This window comes from Triturus cristatus, chromosome 3_2, assembly GCF_964204655.1.
Source record: "Triturus cristatus chromosome 3_2, aTriCri1.1, whole genome shotgun sequence".
Classification (NCBI taxonomy): Eukaryota; Metazoa; Chordata; class Amphibia; order Caudata; family Salamandridae; genus Triturus; species Triturus cristatus.
This window is the reverse complement of record NC_140584.1, coordinates 886,114,934-886,141,581: the sequence shown is the minus strand read 5'-3', so window position 1 is coordinate 886,141,581 and position 26,648 is coordinate 886,114,934. Positions and strand designations below refer to the sequence as shown.

General features: G+C 46.8%; 1 protein-coding gene and 1 long non-coding RNA gene across 2 annotated transcripts in view; one reads left to right on the top strand and one right to left on the bottom strand.

The window, feature by feature from the left end:
- Positions 1-2,463: 2,463 nt before the first annotated feature.
- On the bottom strand, positions 2,464-7,471 carry LOC146858389 (uncharacterized). The gene is made up of 3 exons (XR_014980019.1): positions 7,353-7,471; positions 3,550-3,929; positions 2,464-2,879 (listed from the first exon to the last, which is right to left on the bottom strand). It is a non-coding gene; the product is annotated as an uncharacterized LOC146858389 (long non-coding RNA).
- Positions 7,472-10,569: 3,098 nt separating this feature from the next.
- The window catches only part of CENPV (centromere protein V), a 60,056-nt gene continuing 43,977 nt past the window's right edge, over positions 10,570-26,648 (top strand). Inside the window, exons 1-2 of the mRNA XM_085649303.1 lie at positions 10,570-12,215; positions 22,247-22,345. Coding sequence (XP_085505429.1) covers positions 10,804-12,215; positions 22,247-22,345 — 1,511 coding nt within the window. The 5' untranslated portion in view covers positions 10,570-10,803. The remainder of the gene's footprint in view (positions 12,216-22,246; positions 22,346-26,648) is intronic.

The window sequence follows — 26,648 nt, the reverse complement described above, 5'->3', positions numbered from 1 at the left end:
TACCCAGGACAAAGAGGTGGATTCCAAGGGTCAGTTGGATGACCTGTCTGACTAAAGGAAGACATCAAGCGGCAAGTACCTAGTTGACCAATGGCAACTGGACCAAAACTGGGCACTGCTGTTGGCCTTCTACTGTGCCTCCCCAGAGGTCATGAGAGGCTTTAGATGTGCACTCCTGTGATTGAATGGGACTCAAAAGACTGAGGGCCTAATTAAGACTATGGCTGTCATTCGGACGGCCATAATCGTGCTGGAGGTCCGCCAGACTGGAGGTCCACCATCCGTATTATGAGTTCGGCGGTAGGACCACCACTGGACCGCTGCAACCACCGGAGATTCCTGATCCCGTGGCAGTGGTGCAGCAATATGTTGGCGGTGCTGCTGCAGCACCACCGAGCATATTGCAAGTTGCCTCACCACAACCCTATCCAAGCCAGTGGACCCACCATGGAAAGGATGGTGGTGACCCAACTCTGGGGGCCCGTACAGGGTGGTCTATCGCCTCTGTGCATAGGGATGCATGCAGGGGGGCACATGTTGTGCCCCCTGTATTTCCGCACCCCCAGTTCCTGCATAGGAAAAAATGTACGACATGGTGCATTTCTTCCTGTGCAAGAACATACTTCGGCAGTCCCACAGTACTTCCTTTCTAAACCTCTCCTTTGAGCCATAGAAAGGCACCGCTGCAGCACACACCGCCCGCTAGGATTAAATTCTTAAACCAGCGAGCAGTTTGACTTCAGGTTTAGCAGTTTTCCTGCGTGGTGCTGGTGTGGCGGCCCACAGGAAGACCGCCAAACTCGAAATCAGTTCCTAAGTCCGAAGTCAAAATGTTTCACCCAGGATGAACCTGGTTGGTGTATTCTCCACTGCTGTCAGCCTCAAATCGTTCATAGGTCCCAGACTAACGTAAACATAGACTATCATTCGCGTCTTGCGCTTTGTGATGCTATTTCTACTTAAAACTTTAAAAATGTATATCCCAGTTCCACTTATTGGATTTTTATCATGTTGGCGCCATTTTGTTTATTAAATTATACCTTATTTTTCTAATTTTGTTTGGGATTTTTATTGTTTTGCATTTTGACTTTATTATTGTTTTTGTACTGCATACATACTTTTTTGTTTGAATCTGTTTCCTTAAATTTGTAGGTAACAACACAGACATACACAATAGTATATATCACTTTTTTGTATCAGCCAAGTTGCAATCAGGAAGTGTTCATGTCTCTAGTGGTAACAGGTATGTACTTCTGCCACGTGTATACGTGCCACACACATCGATCATTAATATCATTGGTACTGCATAAATACTTTACACATTGCCCTAAGTGAAGCATCTTTGCTCTGTGCCATAGCTACCAGGAAGCTGAGCTCAGGTTAATTTAGTGACTTTAAGGGATCACACTGGCTAAAGTTGTAATTAGTCCTTGTAGTGGCCAGTCACCCACCCCAAATAATAATCTAGGGGCATATGTATCAAACTCCCCTTTAGCGAATCTCAAATTGCGAGAATTTGCGATTCGCAAAATCAGATTCGCTAAACGGGATGTATAAAATAAATCGCTAATCATTTGCGATTCCTTAAAAATCGCAAATAATTCGCAGAATCCCGTATTGCGATTTCTTAATAGCGAAATTCGCTAAATAAGAAATCGCAAAAACGGGAATCTGCAAGCCTGGTGCAGGCTGATGACATCACAAACAGGAAACTGTAGTGATTGCCTGCACCTGCTCACCTGAGCCACACCCAGAGGCTGCTTGTGGAGTGTGAGGAGGCTTTCCTGGAGACAGCAACCAGCAATGGATCCCAAACAAAACCAGCAGGGCAAAGATGCAGAAAAAAGAAATAGAAAACACAAGTTTTCAGAAAAGGAGCAGGAGGTCCTCATTGAGGAGATGGTCTGCAGCCATGAGCTCCTGTTTGGGAAGAAGGCACTCAAAGTCCCAGAGGCCAGGAAGAGGAAAATCTGGCTGGAAATACAGAGCAAGGTGAATGCTGTTGGAGTCACCACACGCACCATCGAGGAGCTGCGCAAGCGGTGGTATGATATGCGCCAGAGGTCCAAGGAGAGGGTGGCAGCCAGACTTAAGGATGCCAGTCAGACTGGAGGAGGACCATCCACTGCCGAGCAGCCAACCCCCCATGAGGAGCTTGTGGAGTCAACCCTCCTGCCTGAGAGCGTTGGTGGTGTGGCTGCAATCGACAGCTCCGACCCCTCATCCAGCAGACAAGGTAAGATGCATGCCAAATCACCCTGCACTCCTCCCCATCCCTTGCACACTCCCCCAAATGCGCATAGTTAACTCCCAACATGCCAATCCAGCCCAGGTCTTACAGCACACCCAGCAATGCATCATGGTACTCGTAGTACTGTGTCTGACTGTGTGTCCATGACACCATCACAAGTAAATGCAACATATGTGTTTTGGGGATCATTGAATAGAAATGTGTCAGAGATTAGCCGTCAAAGATTTGTAACTTTATTGAGTGCCACATGCAGACAGTAACACAAACTCATATAGTCCCCTTTACATCCACAGCACACGCCATGCCACAAGAAGACAGCGCTGAGGGAGAGGAGCCTGCAGACCCTGCGGACTCCAGCGATGAGACAGAGCAGCAGCCAATTCAGCGCAGGAAGCGCGCACATGTGCCCCCACTGCCTCCATTTGAGGATGAAGTCCCAGCAACAGGCGATGACACCGACAGGAGAGAGGGGAGTCAGGGTGTGACAGACATGCCCCGTCATGACGCACCAACACCAAGGCAAAGGGAACAGGCCATTTCCAGGTCAAGGCCCAGGAGCAGCACTGCAACAGAAGGAGAAGGCACCGTGTTCTCCGGCTTGGAACAGTGCATGTTGCAGGAACAGCGCCTGCAAAGCAAGGCAATGCGGTCAATGAATCGCCAGCTAGGCCGCCTACATCAGGACAATCGCAACATGGTAGCGGCAATACGAGAGCTCTGTGCCACTTTGAGGGACACCCAAGCTGCCAATGACAGGGCTGGACGACGTGCCAATGCACGGCTACACAATTATACCAAGGCAGTCAACCGCCTCTGCACCACCACCAGCGCACTCACACGCAGAAGCGTAACCATGCAGGTGGACATGGCACATTGCTGCCAGGACATAGCGCGAGGGCTGGCACAGGTGACCACTGCTGTGGAACAGCTGCAGACAGCCAATGCAGGTGGCAGCGCACTAATGGCCTCTGCTGAGAGTGAGGACACATCGAGTCGCAGCAGCATCACTCCAACCTTGCCAGGTGAAAGACGCCGCAGTGGCAGACAGGTAGCAGGCCAAGGGCGCACCATGGGGGTCAACCACCCTGGACGGCACCGACGGAGGTGATCATCTGCGGGGACACTGACTGCAACACGGGTGCATTAACCCGCAAAAGGCTGTTTGCCCTATTTCTTGTGCCTTCTCTGCACTGTGTGTACAACATGTGCTGGGGACAATTACAATTTCTTTCATGTTAAGTGTGATTAAACACTTGACACATCATCAGGCTTTGTAGTCTCATTTCCTCAATAATCACCTAAAAGTAGTTTTGTGTGATCTCAGTCCGTCTCTGGCGTCCAGCAGCTGCCCCAACTCCTGGTGCTGGTCTGGCAGGGGGAGCAGGGCGCTCGTCATCCGATGTGTCTGTATCGGTCACATCAATTGTGGTGCCTTTCCTCATTGCCATGTTATGTAGCATTGCACAGCTTGCCACGATTTTACAGCAGGTCTCAGGGCTGTATTGCAGTGCGCCTCCACTCTTATGCAGGCACCGGAAGCGGCTCTTCAGGATTCCGAAGGTTCGCTCAATGACACAGCGTGTAGATCTGTGTGCCCTGTTGTAGCTCCTCTCACTTGCATTTGCAGGATCCAGGTATGGGGTCAGGATGAAGTCGCGCACTGCATAGGCACTGTCACCTGCATGGAAAAAAACACAATAGGTGAGTCAATGTCCCCCCCCTCAACTGATGTAGTGGATGTATTGATGTGTGCAATGTATTTACCGAGCAGGTACCCCTCCCCAAACTCTCCAGCACTCAGACGTCTGTGTATTCCACTGTGTCGGAAGATGAAGGAGTCATGTGTACTGCCGGGGTATTTGGCTACGATGTCGGTGATGTGATACTTAGCGTTGCACACAATCTGTATGTTGAGGGAATGGTAGCATTTCCGATTCCTGTAGACATATTCAGTTTCTGCTGGGGGTGTGATGGCCACATGGGTCCCGTCAATGCAGCCGATGACGTGGGGGAAACGTGCAATCTGGTAGAAGTCCAGTATCGTTTGTTGTAATGCCTGTTGGGTGGTGGGGAAGTAAATGTGATGTGGGAGCCTCAGTAGCATTGCATCTAGGAAGGCATGGAAGAAGCGCGAAAGTGCACTCTGTGACACACCACCAACCTCCGCTATGACCCGTTGAAAACTCCCTGACGCGAGGAGGTGCAGGGAGCACAGGACCTGCACATGTGTGGGAATTGTTTGTGTCCTGCGAGTAGGGTGCTCCAAGTGGGGTTTCAGCTCCTCAATCAGGTCCATTATGGTCTGTGGGTGCAGTCTGTACTTGTCATAGATCTCCTCTTCAGTGTTCTGTAACAGGGTGATGCGCAGCCTGAAGATACGTTCCTGTCTCATTCTCCTGTGTGCAAGGGCCCGAATACGCAGCCTCCTGGCTATCACGTACATTGCAGCCATTGTGGGTGTGTTTGTTGCATTGTGGGCTGGTTTTTGTACCTTGCACCAGTTTACCACCTGCAAGCAATTGGTGTTAATAGCGATTTCTTAATTAGCGAATTTCGTGAAATCGCAATTTGCGATTTTTTCATACATGTGTTTGCGATTTCTTAGCTAGCGATTTCTTGTTAGCGATATTCGCAACGCTAAGGAATCGCAAATTAGGTATTCGCTAGGAAATTCGCAGTTTTCTTGTTTCGCAGCCTAAGAAATCGCTAATTTAGCGATTTCTTATTTTTCAGTTTGGAAGTGTGTCATACATATGAAATAGCGAAAAATCAGTCGCAAACGCTGTTTTTTGCGATTCGCAGCGTTTGCGACTAATTTTTGCTTTCATACATATGCCCCTTAGTTTCTTACAATGACAGTCTTATGTTTTACAGTCTTATGTTTTGCAGGGACCTTGGGAAAAATAATTGTGATTTTGAAGTAAGTTTTAGATGTTTTATTTGAGGCCTGTCTTAGGGTTTTCTATGTTAACAGAACCCTGTAGGGTGATGCTTAAGAAGAGAGTCACACTTGAGTGGAAGAAGCATTGAGAGGTATTTAATAGTATCAAAAGGCTATTATTAAACTCACATTAACCACCACAAGGGCAGCCCAAACCTCCTGAACCAGGGGGGTACAATAATTTTTCCAAACAGAGGTTCAGAATATCCAATTTCTCAGTAAGAAAGGACAATTAATGAGCCAAAAAAAATTTTTTACATGTATAACAATGCACACATTGAAATACAAAGCAAAATAAAGATTAGAATAAAAATAAAAAGACCCTAATGAAATTACAAAATGTATTCAGTGTAAAATATCACCAAGGCTCAGTATAATAAGCTGGTACATATAACATATTACAATCATATATACAACCAGACAAGTGGCAGACAAGGAGAAAAAAAACATAAAAGGCAGAGTTTCAACACTTTACAAGAAAACTCCGACAAACAAGACAATGTGTCCTCCAATAATTGCGGCCACAGTAGCGTCGACGGCGTTTCGACCTTTGGCGTTAATCCATGGTCATCCTCAGGACATAAAGTTTAACTGAGCATCTCAAATGAACAATATATACAACAAATGGATTCAATGTTGCTCTAAATTCAATTCGGCAACTGGCCACCAAGAGCAAGTCTTATGGGGCCCAAAAATGAAAAGATCCACTTCAAATTATGCCCGCATTGAAAGGCAGAATGGACACGCAAATTAATTACCGACCGGCAGCTTCGAAACGAAGCTGCCGGTCGGTAATTAATTTGCCTTGTTGCGTATCCATTCTGACTTTCAATGCGGGCATAATTTGAAGTGGATCTTTTCATTTTTGGGCCCCATAAGACTTGCTCTTGGTGGCCAGTTGCCGAATTGAATTTAGAGCAACATTGAATCCATTTGTTGTATATATTGTTCATTTGGGATGCTCAGTTAAACTTTATGTCCTGAGGATGACCATGGATTAACGCCAAAGGTCGAAACGCCGTCGACGCTACTGTGGCCGCAATTATTGGAGGACACATTGTCTTGTTTGTCGGAGTTTTCTTGTAAAGTGTTGAAACTCTGCCTTTTATGGGGTTTTTTGGGTTTTTTTCTCCTTGTCTGCCACTTGTCTGGGTGTATATATGATTGTAATATGTTATATGTACCAGCTTATTATACTGAGCCTTGGTGATATTTTACTCTGAATAAATTTTGTAATTTCATTAGGGTCTTTTTATTTTTATTCTAATCTTTATTTTGCTTTGTATTTCAATGTGTGCATTGTTATACATGTAAAAAAAAATTTGGGGCTCATTAATTGTCCTTTCTTACTGAGAAATTGGATATTCTGAACCTCTGTTTGGAAAAATTATTATTAAATTCACTGCACTCAAACCTCTCTCTTTTGAAGCGAAATTAGTTCTATTGGTTACAGAGCTGTTCTTTCCTAGTTTGTGAAAGAATTAGAAAACCCTGTTTCTTATGCCTATCTAGTCTTCGAAACGATATCACTCTACCGAAGACGGAAGCCCTAGCTTGCTCGTGGACAGTAAATTATTTAACGACATCTCCTTGAATAAGAAAGTTTAGGATTTGAAACAGACTATAAAACATTAGTATTTTGTCACAAAGTAGCCGCACAGGTAAAACATCAGCCTGCTTACTGAGAATGCTGACAAGTTATATGAAGATAATTTGGGGGTAAAATATGTACCGGGTAAGAATGGCTGAACTGTTTATCAAGGTTACCCCTATCTGGTATAACCTCTGGAAGATTATTCGAATGAGTCTACAGTGACTTTGGTCACTGATGCCTTGGAGACGTTGGGTCATGTCTTGATTATGGCTATGCTTAATAATGTGATAGAGTATAACACAGTATGTTGTGAATGACTGGCTTAGGAAGACAATTCTAGAACACACAAGTATTTGTAATATGACTGAGAGTTATGCAATTTGTTGTGAGTGTGTGGCATAAAAGGAAAAGTCTAGAACATGCATTACAAATATTTTGGAATCTTTCAGGAGAAGGTTTGTAGGAAGGTGATTTACTCTTGGCGGCCATAAATGTGTTCCACCTGCGAGTTCATGATTAAAAATGTCGTATTGAGGTACACTCCTTTACATCTGATTCATACGTACTTCATATCAAATAGACTAATCCTAGACTCCAAACTGCTGAATAAAAGACTTCTTTGTTCCAAACTTGAAAGATGTTCACAAAGAGATATCAAGGATTCAGCTTTTCGTTCTTCAGGACTGAAATTAAACAAATTAAAAGATTTAAGAGATTTTTCATAAACTTTAAAAACAGTAAAGACTAAACTATGAAAATCTTGTACTACAAGATTATGATATACACAATGTTCATACCCACGAGAAACTGTGCCAATGTCTAACCCTGTGTCACATGTAAACATGGATGTGATCCAAAAATACAATGAAGGTATAATGACAAATAGTCATTAATTTGGGGTAAAATATGTACTGGGATAAGAATGGTTGGCCTGTTTCATTGATCAACGTGATATCATGGTGATTTAAAAGTCTAGACATATAAAATTGACCTTTATCATATGTGTTTTAAATTACATTTTTCTTAACTCTAATATCTATTACAAACTTATTATGAATACTGAGAAATCTGCCTTCTCTTGCTCTTTAATTAGTAAAATAATTTGCCATGTGTTCTGTATACGGAATGAAATGCATTGGCTGAATCCTCAATGTCCTTTTGTGGCCTTTTTATCAATGTCAACGAACAACATTTTTTAAGTTTGGAATAAAGAGGTCTTTAATTCAACAGCTTGGAGTCAACCACTGCTATCTGATGTGAAGTACTTATGAATAAAACTGAATGGAGTGCACTCCAATCCTAAAATTATGACTGAAAATGTTATTCTGGTGCATAATAAGGGATCTTGTCGCTGAGCTTCAGTGTGCTTTTCCTCTGTGCCAAATTTGTAGACTTAGGAAAATATGTGATGCGTGTGATGACCTATGTCATGTTTTGTGATTAGAGAGCATTAAAGAAGTACACCATTGTCATTTAGGTACCAATGCTGCTAAGTCCCTCATTACAATCTTCATTGTAATTCTAATGCTGGCAGAAACATGAGTTTTCACCTGCTTCAGGTTGAAAATTCTTGTTTAAAGTGTACTGTTTTTCTTCCCAAGCACTTTTTTGCTAGGAAAAACAAGAAACAAGGTAAAACATGAAGAATAAGAGCTAGCATTCCAGCAACCTGTGGGAATCAGTGTACATGCTTCGATTCTCAAAAGTATTCACCATTTATGAGTCCAAAACCGGTAATAGTCAGGTAATACTGCATCCTGGAAATGGCTATCACTGTATTCTTGGTACTGCTGTGTGCAGGGTTAGTGTTGCAGTTCCTCTTCACCTCTCTTACAATGAGGGTACAAAGAGTAGGTGAGAACAATATGTTGGTGGCTGAGCAAGCATGACATAACTAAGGAATTTCTGAGGCCTTGCTCAGAATGAGATCTGTCAGATAAACAGTGTTGATGCAAGACGGCTCTAATGATGCTGTTTACTTTTTGTGTTAGATGTTGGGAACCTCTCACCATCGACTTTTCAGACCCATTGGACATTTTGGCAGAGGGCAAACAATATTTTATGTTCTGTTAAACTACTTTTCCAATTCTGTGGAGTACAAATATTCTTCTACAAAGACTACTGAATGTGTATTGGATTTTTGGGCAAAATGTGTTTTCAACGAAAGGGTTGCTAACCTTAACAAATAATGGTCAATGTACTTCCTACGACATGAACATGAAGCACTTTCTTGAATGCAGAAACTGCAGATGATAAAAGACCTTTATACTGTCCTCGAACCAGTAGTCTGATTGAAAGAATGAACTGATTTGTGAAGGAGTGGAAATTGCACTGTTCTGTGGTTTTGTGAATGAAGAACATTTGAGAGAAAATAATATGGGTGTGGCATAGTGCCCTGCTTTGCACCTCTAGGTTTGCACATATGGATATGAACAGGAAAAAAAGTGTTGTATCTGAATTCGGTGCAGAATGGTCAAAAAGAGATAGGTTCTCAAATATGTTCTTCAGTTCTGAATTCGTTAACAATGTCTATCAATGTTGGCTCGTTAAAGAATTTTTTCCCTTTTACCACATATGCTATTCTTTAGAATTATCCCATCCTTCTCATTGCTGCTACCCTCCTATTGAGTGAGAAACTGATAACAAATAGAGGTGAAAAGTACTTGTATTTCTTGATAAGTCAAAGATCAGCAGTGAACAGCTCCTCACACCTGCTAACCCATAGCTCTCGAACGAGGGAAAGGACATATGTTTAAGAGGAAGATCTCGTGAAAGTAAAGAGAACACACGTTTTGGAAGTGTTGCATACTTGCAGACAGAATGACCTTATCAAAGTGTATGGAAACGTTTGTGTTTTTTAGGAGTGTATACTGAAAAGAGGGTGACACTTGCTAAATGACTGAGTGTACAGGTATGCTGCCCGTTCGACCACCTGACTATTTAACAAACGAACACCCGTGCATCATATAACCCCAATCGCCCCATGTTATCGACACATTGTGTCCCGCATTGCTATATTCTATACAAGGTTGCAAAAAGTTAATATTGGACGATGAGTTGCAAAAACCACGGTTTTTTTTTTAAAGTGGGAGATTTTTTGTGGATCTGGGAGTGAATCGGAATGAACGGCTTTTCTGGAACAAACGTCTGATGGTGACAGGTAAAAGCCTTCTTTCACCTTTACTGTGGGACAAAGAGCTCGATGCCTTAGTGGGGAGAGCTTCGGTGATCGTCCGAACCCTGTGCTATGATACCGCTACATTTAGTACCCGCCCCTGCGCAGCCCGTTTTACTCCGTAGGGCCATAGTGTCGTGTCCTACCAGGATCCTCTTGACATTTTATCTTGAGAAAAAATGGTGGTGTTAAGTTAATGCCAGAACATGCACCCCACCTCCCACAAATCACACGCACATTTCCCATTTGCCCTTATTTGACAGGTTAGGGCATGATACAGTCTGGCACATAAGTACACAAACGTGCCATATCTGAAGTATTGTGTGCTGGTCCTAGTCTTCAAACAAAGCTTTTGTGACATCGACCTAAAAAAAACACAAGATGGATGCTGCGGTCCCGCACTGGGAGATGGCGGAACCTTGCCCTGTGTACCGCGGAAGGGATACAACTGGGAAAAACTCGTCTGGAGTGACCCTGTTCTAGTTTCCACGCAATTTGATGTGGTGCACAAGCAGGGAGTGTTTGTAATCGTTTGAAAAAATGGGCGTTAAATATTGTTTGTAGTTGTAATGCGTCCTCTTTATAGGGATAGGCGGGAAGCGACTTTAGGGCGCCCCCTGGTGGAGCCGCGGCCGCGGAGGGGAGGCAGGAGGGAGGGAGGGGTATAACATATCACACTTCGGGCAGGTGATGGAGAGGCAGTAACTGCTGGTGGTCGGGAGGGGGTCGCCATTTTCAACTGCGAGGGAAGAAAGAAAAGATAGAGACAAAGCGCCGACTAGCGGAACGGGACCCAGGCGCGCTGACATCCCCAGGCAGAGAGAGGAGGCGGCGGGCACAGTATGGCGAAGGCGAAGAAGGTGGCGCGGAGCGGAAAGAGCGGGGGCGCGGTCCCAGGCATTGCCGCGAAGAAGGGTCGGCGTGGAGTTGCGGCGGTGGCACCCAAGAGCCCCCTGGTCAAGCCAGGCAAGGGCGTCAAGGCGACACCGCTCAAGACCCCGACCCCGTCCCGTAAGGTGGCAGCGTCTCCAGCGTCCAAGACCCGTCCCCCTCCCAGAGTGCGGATACTACCAGCCTCGAAAGGCCAGAAGTCCCCAGCTAAGCCCCAGGCGACCCCTGCGAAGATCAAGTCCCCTCCGCCGAAGTCCGAGGCGACTCCGGCGAAGGTGAAGTCCCCTCCAGTGAAGCCCCAGAGCACTCCTGTGAAGCCCAAGTCGCCTGCAGCGGCTAAGTCCCGGCTGCCACTGGCGAAGTCTCGGCCACCCCCCAAGGTCCAGCCACTGCCTCCTAAGACCCCCTCGCCGGCGACGTCCCGGTCGCCGCCACCCGTGAAGCCACAGTCCCCACCTCCTGCCAAGTCCAAGCCTCCTGCCCCCGGGAAGCCTCAGTCCCCTCCGCCGACTTCAAATCGCCCTCCACCTCGGGTCAGGTCGCCCCCACCTGCAAAGCCTCAGACTCCGACGCCCCAGAAAAAGTTCCAGCCTCCGGCACCCCCGCCACAGAAAAAGTCCCAGCCTCCGGCACCCCCGCCACAGAAAAAGTCCCAGTCTCCGGCACCCCCGCCACAGAAAAAGTCCCAAACCCCCCCACCGCCCAAGACACCGCCTCCCCGAGCTCCGCTACAGGCGCGCACCCCTCCTCAACCGCGGGCCCCGGCTGCCCGCTCCCGGTCCCCACTGAAGACCCCCGCGGCCCGGTCCCGCTCACCCGTGCAGCCCCGCAAAGCCCCGGCGGCTCGCTCCCGGAGTCCCCCGAAGGCTCGGGCCCGCTCCCCGGTGAAGAATAGGAAGTCTGTGACAGCCAGGTCCCGGTCCCCTCTGAAGCCAGCAGTCGCTCGCTCCGAGTCCCCGCCGAAGGCTCCTGCAGTTGCACCCCAGTCCCCGCCGCCGACCCGCAAGGCCCCCGCAGCCCGCACTCAGAACCCCGCAGCCGCTTCTCCCGCCCAGCCTCGTAAAGCACCGGCAGCCCGCTCTCTGTCACCACCGCAGGCCCGGAAGGCGCCTGCCGCTCGCTCGCAGTCTCCTCCGGCGCGGAAGGCTCCCGCCGCCCGTTCCCAGTCTCCCCCTCAGGCCCGGAAGCCCCCCGCCGCCCGCTCCCCGTCACCTCCACCGCCTAAGAAGGCTGCCGCCACCCCTCAGCCTGCCAAGAGCGCTTCACTGCTGGACCTGGGCACGCAACGGGAGCGCTGGCACAACTTCCAGAAGCAGCAGAAACTGAGTCCCGAAGCAGCCGCCAAACTCCTGTTGGACTCCTAGTGAGTAGGGGATGGGGGGCAGAATTGCGCACCTGCGGACAACCCACGCTTAACAACAGGATCTGTGCACAAAGTGACATGTGCCAACCCCACGCGACGCAATGGGACCAGTGCCCATCTACCTCAGTATGACTTAAAGCCAGTGTGTGACCAGTGGCACCCATTTACCCCTAGGCGATCTGTGCTAACCTCAGGCTATTCAATGCGATCAGTATTCATCTACCTCCAACACCCTATGTGCAGTATGACCACTGCCCTCCTACATGTAGGTGCCTTGGGCTAACCTAACCTATGTGATCATTATCCATCTACCATATTGGAACTTGTGCAAAATCCACGCTACGCAGTGTGACCAGTGCACCTTAATGTCAGCTGACTTTTGTTTACCTTCCTGAACATAGTAATCCGTGTGAACTGAGCCCGGCTACGTGTGCCCTCCTGCACCCTGTAAATCTACCTGTTTGTCCTTGCCTTTTCGACAAGGTGCCATACCACATGCTCTTTCTTGTAGACACATGCCCGTTCCACCGCCCCTGACCCTTGTCACCTGCTAACATGCTCTGCTAAATTCACGTAAATTACCCTGAGCTCTCACCTCCTGGTGAACTCTGCAACTGGCACCTGCTGACCTATGGCCCTAGTAGCGCCGACGCGAGGTGACGTGTGCTCTCGTGGTCTGGCATGTTGTACCCTTTCTCTTGCTGAGCACACTTACACCTTCTTTGCATTCCCCGCACCCACACTCAACCCTCTGTTAGTCTTGAAGTGGCCCACCTCCGAACGGGCAGAGTTTGCCCTGAATGTCAACCCCGAGCATTGCATTTCCACCTGACCTACAGTTAGCTCTGTGCGCCCATCACTTGGCTGCTTCTATTACGTTTCCAACATCTCACTGATCTTTTTTTAAATTATTGTGCTTCCATCATTACGTTACAGCTCTTATCTTTGAGTCCACTGAATGTGTCGAGGGGGCGGCAGGAAACCCCACGTGCTCACATTGATGTACCCCTATACTGTTTACTCTCTGCTTTTGTGTGCCATCTAATCTGCCTGCTCGGCAGTTTAGTTCGCCTGCAGTGCTTGCTTGCGGTGTTTATTTATGAAATGCAACAGTCCTAACAACAGACCCGGAGGTATCGGGGTGCATTCATAGCACTGTCCAGGCCTTGTACTATGAAGGGGGATGCAGCGTGGGATGACGTACATTTAGGGGTATGGTCCACCAGTTTCAGGGCTGTCACCTGCCCACCTCTCTCGCCTGCCTCCATTTCCGTCTTTCCAGCTGACCTATTGTGTCGTTTCTCCAATCTGTTTCTTTGCATTAGCACCCCGCCTGATCCCGAGTTTCTGTCTCTCTCGTACCCCTTGCCACAATGTATGTGTCATGTCTATTGATTTTACAGTTGGCGCAAAAATTGGCATTTTATGGTGGTGGGTGGGGGCAGGTTATGTCAATCAAATGGCCCTGTTTCCTCGAATCCCGATGCCTGCTATGGTTAAAAATGCGTTAATCATTTGCCGAAAGAGGCGCGGCGTGGCTCGATGCACCTGCCGAATTCAAAGCATTAGCCAAAAGAAAGGGTACAGGCCGAGAAGACCTTCTGTCAGATGTTCTCTCTTGAAAAGTGGGATCTTCTGAATCGTTCACACCGTTGTTTATTGATGCGGTTTTATATAGCGCGGCCATTACCAGAGGTCAACAAAGACTAGGCCCTGGTGTCACTTAACAACGCTCTAAATTCTCCACTCATTAGAACCCCTCAATAGGTAAAGCAGCGTCGATCTGCTTGCTACCTAAGTCCAAATAGATTCTTCGGAATTTTACAGTGATTTTTAAACTTATTTGTAGCTGCAAACCAACTCGACGCTTTACTCCTTTTTTGTTTTATTTTATTATTATTATTCTTTTTGCATTAGCTGATGCTTAGGCTGTCCTAGCATGAACCCACTTGCTGCCTCCTGGGTCTCTTCCAAGGGAAATTCGATCTGTTTGTCTTTCTGCTGACACGGGAGCAGTACCTGCGCCTGTCCAGTAACTTTTATCAAATGGATGCGCGCCCTTGTGGAATTGTGTTTTGAATTTCAGTGGGCGTTGTTAGAGTGTCTTTGTTGGGCATGTCGTGCTTTTGTTGCTGCCTGAGCATTTGTATATGGCGGGCTCTTTAACGCCTGTAGAGAAAGGGACGTGCTTCAAAATGGCTCACCCACTCCCAAGCCTTTCAAAAGGCCCAGTGATGCCAAGAAGGGAATTTGTATAGCAACGGCGGGACTTGAACGTTGAGAGCCAATGAAATTGCTGTATTCGTCCCGTGTAATTACCATATGTGGCTTCACTATGGTTACCGAGCACAATGAACCCTCTCGTTGCCTGACTCGCGTAGATGCTAATTATCAAGTCCTTGTAGGCGTTATCCCTAAAATGTATATATTAATATGCGCCCGGACGCGTATATAAAGAAACGGGCGCAGAGGCACACTGTGGCCCTTTGTCTGCCTTCCAAGTCTGTTTGGCAGCAGAAACAGAATACGTGCAAGCGGAATATTTGAAATATGATCTTTCTGCCTACAGAGAAGCCTCCGAACATATCCACCCTCCATTGTCAACAATGAGGGCCTGCGAAGGCTGGGTGGTGAAGTGACGAGGGGCATTGACAGTGGGGTGCTCAATAAAAAAAATATGTTTGTTCTCATTTAACAGGGTAGGCAGAAACGTGTGCTTTTGTTGTTGTCTGCATTCAAAACAGAGGAGGGAAACGCGCCGTGAGATGAGGGACGCAGCAGAAAGGAATGATTTCGCGCCGTTGTAATCCAGCGGCTGAACGACCCCTGTCCATACTTGTCAAAGGATGGACACACATAGGAAGTGTTAGGTTTGGAGAATTGGGCGCGTACAAAGTAGAGCTAAATAGATGTCCAGTTACATAAAAAATGTTACCAACACAAAGGGCAAAAGAGCGAGCTTTCATGCAATATATGTTGTATCCATTAAATACATAGAGGAGTCTGAAGTATTCGTTTTTCGTGTCTTCCTTTTAGCAGACCGTACAGGTGCGGTGCTGTCCGACCAAAAGAGGATGGGACAGGAGCGCGGTACCTAGAGCCTTCGATGCAAACATCAGCAATTTGAAGGCGCAGCAGCGGTTGGGGTGCGACATAAAGATGGCGGACCCCCGCCCGTATGCCCTTCTTTCCTTACCAAACAAAGAAAAAAAACGCTCTTCACCTCAACTGAGCCTCCCCCGTTTAGCGCGAAACAGGGGAACTCGAGCATTACTGACTACAAAAATGCGAAAAAACAAACGTACCCTATTTATAAGGTTAGGTGCATACCCTCGAGCCAGAGCTGTAGATCCGAAGCAAAGGACATTATCAATGTATTTTCTTAGATTTCTTAGATTTATTATGTAGCGCTTCACAAAGCGCTGAGTGTTGTCATTGCGCAGTACAGCATGTTACAGACGCACGCCCAGATGCATGCCTGCAACGCCATCATTCCACCTGAATAACTGCGCAGCCCAGTGCATCTATCAAACATTGTTTACGTGTTCTTGGCTGCACGGCATCCAGAGGCAAACTGACGGACTCCTGGACAATCCAGACACATTGATGCAAACATACATTCATTGTTATTATTTTCAAGAAGCTATAGCGTCGAGTAAAAGCTGGAGGTTCGTACTGTGCTTAAATCACTGTAGCATCCCCCAGACTGTGTTTTTCGCTGCTAACTGTAAGTAGTAGGGGCCTTCTTGATGAAGATTACGTACTGATTAGGAAACAATCAAGTTATTCGGCTAATCAGTTTTAAACCAATTAGATGCACACATGGCCGTTTGAAATGGAACCCCAGTGTGTTTGACAGGCCAAGTGGAAAATCCGCCTGCTTCAGTGTCAGACTGGTGACAGTGTGTAAACACGGGCATGAGAAGGCACTGTGCCACTCGAGTGGAATAACTCTCGCTAAATCAGTGGTGGCAGCTGAACATGTGCACGCACACGGATAATCATTTGCAGACGCCTGAGAAAGATAGTGTGAACAGTTTGGAGGAAGAAAACGTCTAAGATTAGGGTAAAAGGATCAGGGATATAGGGCACAAGGATAAAGGGAAGTCGGTAAATTGGTGTTATGGGTTAGTTCGTTGGCTAGGATTATGGTTATTTGAAGGGTTTGGAAAGTGGTAACACTTAGGGTTAGACCTTAGGTTTTGCCATTTATTGGAGAAAAAATACCATGGGTATTCACACCCGTTGAGAAAAAGAACGCTAAAAGGCTTTCTTACGTTTCCCATTTAAAATATATTCTCATTAAACGCTTCTCGATTTGGGCTTACTACTTAAAATCTTTCCCCTTTTTTCACTTCGAACCCGGAGTATTTGAAGCGAGGGCTTGCATTGTGGGGCACTGAACAGCACTCTTTTATTAATGGGCATGGCAGGTGAGGCCTATGATGTCTTCATTTGTCTTACTTCTGTTAGTACACGAGCTTCAGTAAATGTCCACCTGAGATGACAGCAGAAGAGAAAAGTAGGTGCAGTCTGTTAACTGAGGCCAGTCCCAGGCCAGCCAGTGGTACACTAGGTGCCCACTTAAGCAGCACAGGGAAGGTGGGATAGCAGGCTGCCCCTTAAAGCAACCCTCATCCTGGTGAGAGGTAAGCGTGCCTTTGTCAGGGGAACCATACATCCTTTAAAAAAAATAGAATTTATTAAACCATGCTCAGCATACAGTGGATACAGTAGTTGAACATCAGCAATCATATGGTATACTTTGTGACCAGAACAAACAATGCAGGAGTAAGCACACTTAATGGAACCTTTTTGGCTGTAAGTAGCATCCGTCCACAGTTAGAAACACAGCAACATGTAGGAGGGGAGAGGGGGTGTAGAAATCCTTGGACATGCGTTACTATCTATTAACTTGGCCGAAGAGTGGCAATTGAGGCAAAATGATCACAGTAAGGAGTGTTAGTGAATATATCCTAGGCATTTCCATGTCAAAAGTAGGATCTCCACCCTCCCAATACTGACGGGCAGAGCAGCTCAAGAAACATTACTCCTATTTACAGGCAGTCGAGAGAAGCAGATCATCTTATATCAATTAATCATCTGCATTGTGTGAAAATCACATTTTGAATTTCCTCTGACATAAAGGATGTGTAAGAGATGTTAAGGAGATATCTCCTTAGGAATATCAAAGGTCAGGTTAAATACATGTTCATGGTGGGGAGAGGCAGTATAAAAATCGCAATGTTTTCCCTGGTAATTAAAAACATTTCGTGAGAAAATAGGGGTTTGAAATGGTAACAAATATCATTCTTCAGATATTGCGAAACAATTGACCATAGCATTCGGTTATCCATGGCCTTGTGGTTAGCATCAGGAATTTTCTCAATATTATTAAAAGTATTTGATCCACTGGCTTTCCCTCATTCCATAGCTATCCTATATGCTCTTTACTCAATGTGACTATTATTTTTTTAATCATAATCCTTATGAGGGTTAACATTTTCTTTATAGGCTCGTTTATCTGTCAGTTGTGTTAGTAACACTGCAGGGAGTTGCCAGATGTGTTTTGAAGAGTTGCATATTAATATATGTATATAATTTAAAGTTTGGAAGGGATGGGCTTCTCCAGGTGTTAGCGGACTTGGATTAGGCCTTCGGAAGAAAGGCTGGTCCCCTCTCCAAGGAATGAAGTCTATATTGACCATCAACTGTACTTTATGGTGGACCTTGACAAGCATTTCACCATTATCTGTGCAAGAAGACTAACGAAACACAACTTGCACTTAATGTCCTATTGTGACGGAGTGGCCCAGGTAAGACAAAAAGCGTACTTTTTAAAGATACCTGAGGTTACAAGACAGAATAGCCAAACTGAAATCATTCATTCATTTAGTGCTCCGAATGTTTCGGAAGGGGGGTCTAGGAACTAGAGTGTAAGGCTGGGTTAAACCCGGATCTGGGAAACCATAGATTGTCTGCCTCCATAGTAGACTCATCTTTAAACTTTGAATTGGCACCTGGGGTTGTCTTACACGAGCGCCTGTGGCCTTTTCTCCTACCTCCCTTATCGACGCTGGCTGGTGGTCCTTGGGGGCCCCCTTACAGGTTTCACCAGCTTACAAGAACAACCTTCATTACTGAAACATCCATCTGGGGGCAGATTACCACTCCTAAAACTTAGCCGGTCGTAAAAAATGCTGGCGGTAAGCAGTGCCGGCTCTAAACCTACAACACGCAGCTGTAATCACATCTAGCATCTAAACAAACAGTGCCAGAGTCAGACTTTATCTCCGAAGTTGAAAAAATGGCACCAGCCCCAAACGTGTAAATTGCCAGGGCAGTGACAGAGACCATGCAACAAAAAAATCGTGCTGCCTTGGTGTTAGGTGACCCCCGATAACCCTACCCTTAAGGGAACAGTCGCTGGCTGTGCGGTTTTTGCTTTCACGACATTGGTTGCAAATCACCTAATCTTCGTGTGCCGAAATACATGCGTGATGTCTGGTTCTTTGCAAAGCGCTCTAATACCCTCGGGCCTGGCTTGCGCTATAAAAACAAATGCTTAAAAAGAAACGTTCCTGTAATGGGAATTGCCCACAGTAATGCGTTTACCGCCAGTGTTAATGTTATTGCTGTCAGGTTACTCTGGAGTGACTTTTACGACAGGGCAAAATATTTTTCCTTTAAAAAAATAAAAACTGGCGAACACCATCATTGTCATTCCTAGCGCTTTTTACGTACGGGGGCCTTCTTCTGTTAGTGCGCTAGGGTATATGCTCCTCCGTTTTCAGGTTGGCCACCATCTCCATTCCATTCTAACTCATCCATCAAAGATGGCGATCCCGCCTTCACTTTCTTTGTTTACATTCACTTAAGTGCATTTACCACATGTGCTGCTTTTAACCAAATGTCAGACAGCGGGCAGTGCAGGCGGCAGCTTGTCATGCACAACAACCCCCTCCCTCCTAACACCTCTCCCGACCCCCACCCGCCCCTCCAGTAACCCACCGAGCTAATGAAGGCCAGTGGAGTGATGCTTATGCCGGCCCTCGTGACCACTGTGTAAAGTTGCATCCGGCTTCATTGAAGCCGGGGCTCCTACAGTACAGTGTGAAAACCAATCTGCAGACTGACATTGAACACAAAGGATGTTAGGTGAGAAGTCGGGATCACCGCAGATGAGGGTTTCTCATCAAACCACAGGGACAGCCACAGAAGGGAAGAAAGGACATTTACACTGGACTATGCTAAATATGGTGCAGATAAAACGAAGACGGAACGCATGGTGGATTCAGATACTTAAATTATTAACCTGATCGAGGGGGGAGGCGGGGGGGGGGAGGCTTGGTCAGTAAGATTGAGGGGGTGTGAGCTTCAGGTTTTCCTACAACCGGGCAGGCATATCATGTTAAAATACGTTATAGGACAAGTGGTGCGCATGAGAGGGGCTTAAGTGGCAGAGGAAAGAGAGAAGAATGCTGATTAGTAGGTGTACTAAGTAAGGGAAAACACAATATTTTGTAGACTAGCCAAAATTGTTTAAGACTTTCGAAACAGAGGGAAAGAGTGTGTGTGTGTGCTTTGTCTGTGTATGTGAAATCCGACAGACACATCACCATATCTGACTGAAAGCATCTGTACCCAACTACTTACCTGAAAATACATTTATTAGGGGGTGTAACACCCCCTGATGCTACGCCCCTGAACCTGATTACATTAGACTGACTTGAGTACTCCATTTTTTTTATCTTGCTGTTACTATTAGGGGCAGGGGCCAACCATATATAAGTCAATATTGGCCCATTCTCCAATGAGACAGCTCAGCCCGAGCTGACAGACTATGTACCTGTTGTATTTTAAGTTGCGTTTATTTAAATATTAACATTACTGTAGTAGTGGCATGTGCATCGTTTTCTTTCATGCTGTGTTCCAAGTTCTAGTGTAGAAGTGTTTATGTAACTTTCCAGTGAGAGACTTATTTTGTCTTGGGAGTCTTGAGCTGGAAGGATGTTCTGCCGTGCTGTACCATTAAAAGTATCCAAGCCTACGAATCAATTATTTGAGTTTTAATATTGGCGACGAGTTATAGTCTCTCCAGTCAGAAGAAGCACAGGGACGGAGAGTAGAAGAATCCATGGAGGAAAAGCAGTATAAAGGAAGAAGAAGTTGGCGGATTTCGAGGAGTAAAGACAGAGAAATTCATTTGGAAGGAGGAATATCTTAATGAAAATAGAAAAGATATTTTTGGAAGCTCTTCGATGATGGAAGCGAAATTAGAAGAGTGAAGGAATTTCTATTTAAAAAAAAAATATACATTATCTTAAGGAAAAAGAACGTCTTGGTGGAACGATCGGCGTATCCAAGCTCCGCAGTAAGAACGCGGCAGAGAAAGGTACGTGAACGAGCGTTGTTGAGGACCGTCAGGACGCAGAACGCACGGTGACATGTGGAGCGTAGTGAACAGTTGCGCGTTGCTAAGTGAAGGATAATAGTGAGGCAATTGTTACGCGCGTGTGCGTCAAATGAAGAGAAACGCGCAGTGAGTCATGGGAAGAATATCTTGTTGCCTTAGCGACCAGTTATCGGAGCAGGAAGAGGAGTGAACGGTGCGCGGAAGAAGGCAGTGTGGATTTTAAGAGGAAGAAAGAAACAATACATAAGGTGGGGAATCCATCTTCAACTTGATTATTGAATTGAATTTTGGCTCTACATTCAATTGATTGGGGGAGAAAGACAAGGAGAATATTTTTGAACAGTTAATTCCATCAGACATTTGCCTGAAGTATACAAGATGATGTACATTACATAAAAAAAAAAGGGGGAAGTACATTTCAAAGCTTAAAAGGAGAAAAACTGATAATTTTTTTTTTTTTTTTTTATTCTTTCTTATGTTAATGCCTTTTTGTTTATTGTGCATTACACAACATATTCAAGTGTAAAGAAGGAAAATAACGGAAAAAGAGTCAATAAGGAATAGAAGAAGTGAAATAATATTAAAAAAAAATGCAGTTTGACCCCCTGCAAAGTTTTTACAAAGTAAGGGAGATCCACCCCTACCATGGTCAAGGTGGAAAGAAGAATTCTTGACATACATGAAGGCAATTGACGGAGAACGTATGGGGGCAGAGAGGAAAAAAAGCATCTTACTACATTGCTTAGGATCAGAAGGTCAAGACATTTTTAGAGCGCTTCCACAAGTTACAACACAAGTGGGAGAAGAGAACTTGAATGTGTATAACGAGGCATTACAAAGACTAGAAAAGCGTTTCAAACCAAGAACATGGCGAAATATTAAAACTCAAATAATTGATCCGTAGGCTTGAAAACTTTTAATGGTACAGCACGGGAGAACATCCTTCCAGCTCAAGACTCCAAGACAAAATGAGTCTCTCACTGGAAAGTTACATAAACAGTTCTACACTAGAACTTGGAACACAGCATGAAAGAAAACAACGCACATGCCACTACTACAGTAATGTCAATATTTAAATAAGCGCAACTTAAAATACAACAGTACCCTTCTGTACAAGAACAAATATATATAAAGACACACACATGTACACCTTACTGGACCTCATTAGTTAGGTTGTTTGGTTGCCAGCCAGCTGGGGACTCTTATGGCACTCCCGCATAGGGAGACTGACTTAGACAGCAAACATGATTGAAAGTCTTTAATTAAGCTGGACCATGGAAATTCCCGCGGGCAGGTTCCATAGCAGAGAACTCAAGGCTATGCCTGTGACTGTTATTGCTGGCCCACGCTCCCATCCTCCTTCCTCAGACTAGCATTGGTTGAAGTTCGAGTCACAGAGCGGCTAGGGTTATCAGAGGCCTGTGGTGAGGTCCACCGGTGACATCATCTTAGGATGGCCAAGAGCTGTTGTACAGGTAGAGGGTACAGGTAGAGGCCAGTATGTTTATAAACCACAAGTGCAAAGCATGTTTTTCAGGGTGTTGAAGGGCCAATGCCATTCATGCTAATCCTTATCTTATCCATTTCCTTTTCTTCCCATTTTGCACACATCCAGTGAGTATAAAGGTCTTGTCAAGCACAATGGAGGCTGCCACTGTGGAGCAGTGCGTTTTGAAGTCTGGGCACCATCTGATCTTCATGTCTTTGATTGCAAGTTAGTACCAATTGTATTATATATGTGTTTCTTTTTTGTTCTTTTCCTCAGGTATGTAGCTGCTCTTTTTCTGCCTGACTGTGCTCACTTAAACTTGGTAATATGCATAACACACTATTTATCATAGGCCATTTTGTAGTTTTAGATTCTTTACAGAAGATAAGCCTGATCAAGTCAACTGGAATCACCAATAATCTGCCATATTGCGAATGTTCTGCAAGAAAAATCAGAATATTTGGTTGTGTATTTTCTACACATAGTTGGCATCTGTTAAACTGAAACCAACTTCCTTACAGAAGCTGCAATTTAAATCCTAAATATAAATTCTTGTATTTTAACCTATAAATAGGCTTGGGTTGTAAACAGCACAGGATGGTGGTGGGTGGGATGTGCCTGTGATTCTTGCACCTTTGCTGAGCTGTGATCTTGTATCAACCTTTGCCTGTGTGCCATCAATGAAATAAGTTACAGTGTGCTTGATACTAGTCCATTTACCTGGTAGCTACGTGAGCGCTCTGCGCGCATGTGCTCTTACCTCTGTGATTTTTAATAATTTTTGTGTCTTATTTGTTTGTTTATCTGTTTTTAGATAGCGCCCCTTACCTGCACTTTAATTGGCCCCCGCACTGCCGTTTTGGCGGATTTGGCTCTGGGGTGGGTGACCTGTTCGTTTTGGCAGCCATCTTGGAGTGGGGTGTGTGGATAGAGGTGTCTCTACCCTCCAGCGCTTCAGTGCGCAGGAGCAGCCTGGGAACACCTACTTAAGGCGAGTCCCTCCTGAAACCGCCCCTGACAAGGTAGCTGCGTGAGCGCTCTGCGCGCATGTGCTCTTACCTCTGTGATTTTTAATAATTTTTGTGTCTTATTTGTTTGTTTATCTGTTTTTAGATAGCGCCCCTTACCTGCACTTTAATTGGCCCCCGCACTGCCGTTTTGGCGGATTTGGCTCTGGGGTGGGTGACCTGTTCGTTTTGGCAGCCATCTTGGAGTGGGGTGTGTGGATAGAGGTGTCTCTACCCTCCAGCGCTTCAGTGCGCAGGAGCAGCCTGGGAACACCTACTTAAGGCGAGTCCCTCCTGAAACCGCCCCTGACAAGGTAGCTGTGTGAGCGCTCTGCGAGCATGTGCTCTTTCCTCTGTGATTTTTAATAATTTTTGTGTCTTATTTGTTTGTTTATCTGTTTTTAGATAGCGCCCTTTACCTGCACTTTAATTGGCCCCCGCACTGCCGTTTTGGCGGATTTGGCTCTGGGGTGGGTGACCTGTTCGTTTTGGCAGCCATCTTGGAGTGGGGTGTGTGGATAGAGGTGTCTCTACCCTCCAGCGCTTCAGTGCGCAGGAGCAGCCTGGGAACACCTACTTAAAGCTCCTCCCCTAGCGCAGCGGGATCGCGCAGCGGGCGTGTCCTCGCGTGGCCGGAGTCGTGCCAGAGTCCTGCCCGTCTGCGCCCGTCCGCGCTAAGGACGCGCTGGACGTCGCGGTACTCTGTGCAAGGACTATCATACCATCCTGGGTCCACCATGCTGACGTACTCGCGGGATTGCCTGTTTGCCATCGGTCAGGTAAGCCGCTGCTGCACCCTTCTACCGGTACACCCATTGCGTGGCCCATATCATTGCCCTTGTAATGGGTGGGCTCTCGATTCTCCGCATCCTCTTCCAAGGTTTATTTCTTCGGAGACCCGCCGTACTACAGACACTCGCACTACTCTGAAGATCTTGAATTTAAACGTTAGGTCTGCGCTGAAACACTATCAGCATATTTATGACCTCATTAAGGAGGAAGCTCCAGACGTATTTGCCATGACGGAAACATGGCTACAGGACGCTGATACCGCTATTACTAATCTAGCCTGCCCACCCGGCTATTCTATGTATACTCTGAATAGGCTGTCTAGGGGTGGAGGTATCGCGTTAGTGGTAAAATCTATCTACCCTTGCGTCTGGGGTGCCCTAAACATCTCCGGGTGTGAAAGCGCCATGTTCAAGGTCTCTGTCAGCCCAGAGTTTACCCTGTCCGGGATGGTCGTCTATCGCCCACCCGGCAGTGATGTGGCGTTTAGAAATGCTTTCCCTGACACTGTTGGCCCTTAGGTCGCCGACTGTGCCAACTTCTCTATCATGGGTGACCTAAACCTACATTTCGACACCCTCTCCGGCCTGACAGTGCGTTCCATCTCTTCTGACCTGGAGGCCTTTCAACTTTCCCAGATGGTTTCCCAGACTACCCATCTGGGGGGGCATATTTTGGATCCCCTGTTTACCAATCTGTTGGGGATTCAAATTACCTCTGTCTCTCCGGTGGAATGGACAGACCACTTTTTGGTGTCCATCCTCTGCCCGGTCTTGGCCACTCCTTCCATCTCTACGGCTAGAAGGGTCCAGAAGAGGGCTTGGAAAAAGCTTCGGCTAGAGGACTTTCATCGTCTTCTGTTAGAGGAGCCGCTGGGTCCTTTGACGGATGTGGAAAGGGGGTATGACCTCTTCTGTTCATGGATAACTAGGGCCTTGGACTCTCTGATACCCATCGTTTCAACTAAAATCAATTCCAGAGAGTCGAGTCCCTGGTACGATGGCACTCTTCGGGCCCTAAAGGGTGCCTGTAGACGAGCAGAGAGGGCTTGGAGGAAAACCTATGGGGCTGATCTAAAAGCTGCATACGCCAAGTCCGTTAAGCTTTACCATCGAGCTATCTGCCGAGCCCGTGCGGCTTTTTATGCCATCGAATTCCGGAACAGTCCGAATCCGTCAAAAGCTATCTTTAAGGCCGTAAAAGATCTCACAGCGAAGCGGACTACCTCTACGACCGTGAGCTCCCTTTCCCATTGTGAATCCCTTGCATCTTACTTCTTGGGGAAGGTCCAAGCTATATATAGGACATTCCCTAGCATAGGGTTCACTGAGGAAAGTATAAATGGGGTCCATCATCAGACTACACTGCTTGTTTTCCCCCCCCTTACCTTGGATGGTTTTGACAAACTTGCGCTGCAAGTCAAATCTGGGTCCCCATCCGATCCAGTAAGGCCTGCTCTCTTCCGAGATCAGGCTTTTATGGGGCGTACAGCCGTATGCTCCCTTGTCAACCTCTCCTTGGAAACGGGAACCGTTCCATCTAAGTGGAAACAAGCTGTGGTGTCCCCGATCATTAAAAAGCCCACCCTGGACCCTTCCAAGCCTGAGAGCTATCGCCCCATCTCGTTGTTACCCTGGCCAGCCAAAATCACGGAGGCCCACGTTAACCTGGCCCTGTCTGAACATCTGACTCGGACCAATGCCCTCGACCCCACACAAAACGGATTCCGTGCTGGGCACAGTACGGAAACTGCGCTACTTGTGATGGTGGAACACCTCCGGGCAAGGTTGGATGCTGGTCAAACGGCGGCGCTTATTTTGTTAGATCTTAGCGCCGCCTTTGATACGGTAGACCACAGCATCCTCCTGCGTCGGCTCGAGGAGACTGGCATTGGCGGTCAGGTATGGTTCCGCTCCTTTTTAGATGACCGCTCCTTCTGTGTTGCCATCCCTCCCTTCAAGTCCAACTACCAACCACTGGCCATGGGGGTTCCGCAAGGGTCCTCGCTGAGTCCCACGTTGTTTAATCTTTACGTGAGACCGCTGGCGGATGTCGCTAGGCAGTGGGGCCTTACTTTGGTCTCATATGCTGACGACACTCAGCTGGCGGTTACTCTCAGTGGGGATGCGGAGATTGAGGCCCCCAGGTTTCAGTCCGGACTGAAGGCGGTGGCTAGTTGGCTGACAGGCAACTGCCTTCAGCTAAACGCCACTAAAACAGAGGTGATGGTCGTCGGGAAGGGAGTGGAGCTGTGGGGTGACCACTGGTGGCCCTCAGAGTTGGGACCTACTCCGATCCCGGTATCGGAAGTGAAAAATCTGGGGGTATGGCTGGATGCGGGCCTCTCCTTTGTAGGCCATACTAAAAGAACCGCGGCCTGTTGTTTCGGTCTCCTGAGGGGCTTGAGACCTGTTCTCAAGTTCTTTGACGCCCCGACCAGGCAGCTGGTGATCCAGGCTACTATCATCTCCCGCCTGGATTATGCCAGCTCTCTCCTGGCTGGGGCTAACCAGGCTGAACTAACCCGCTTACAACGGGTTCAGAATGCTGCGGCGAGGGCGATCGTTGGCTTGCCCAGATTCTGCTCAGTTACAGGTGTCCTTCGCTCCCTACACTGGCTTCCGGTTAGGAAGCGCATCCTCTTCAAGGTATTGTGCCTTGCTTTTAAAATCTTGCGAGGTACAGGCCCGGAAATCCTGTCGAGTTGTCTGTCCTTCTATGTCCCTGCCCGT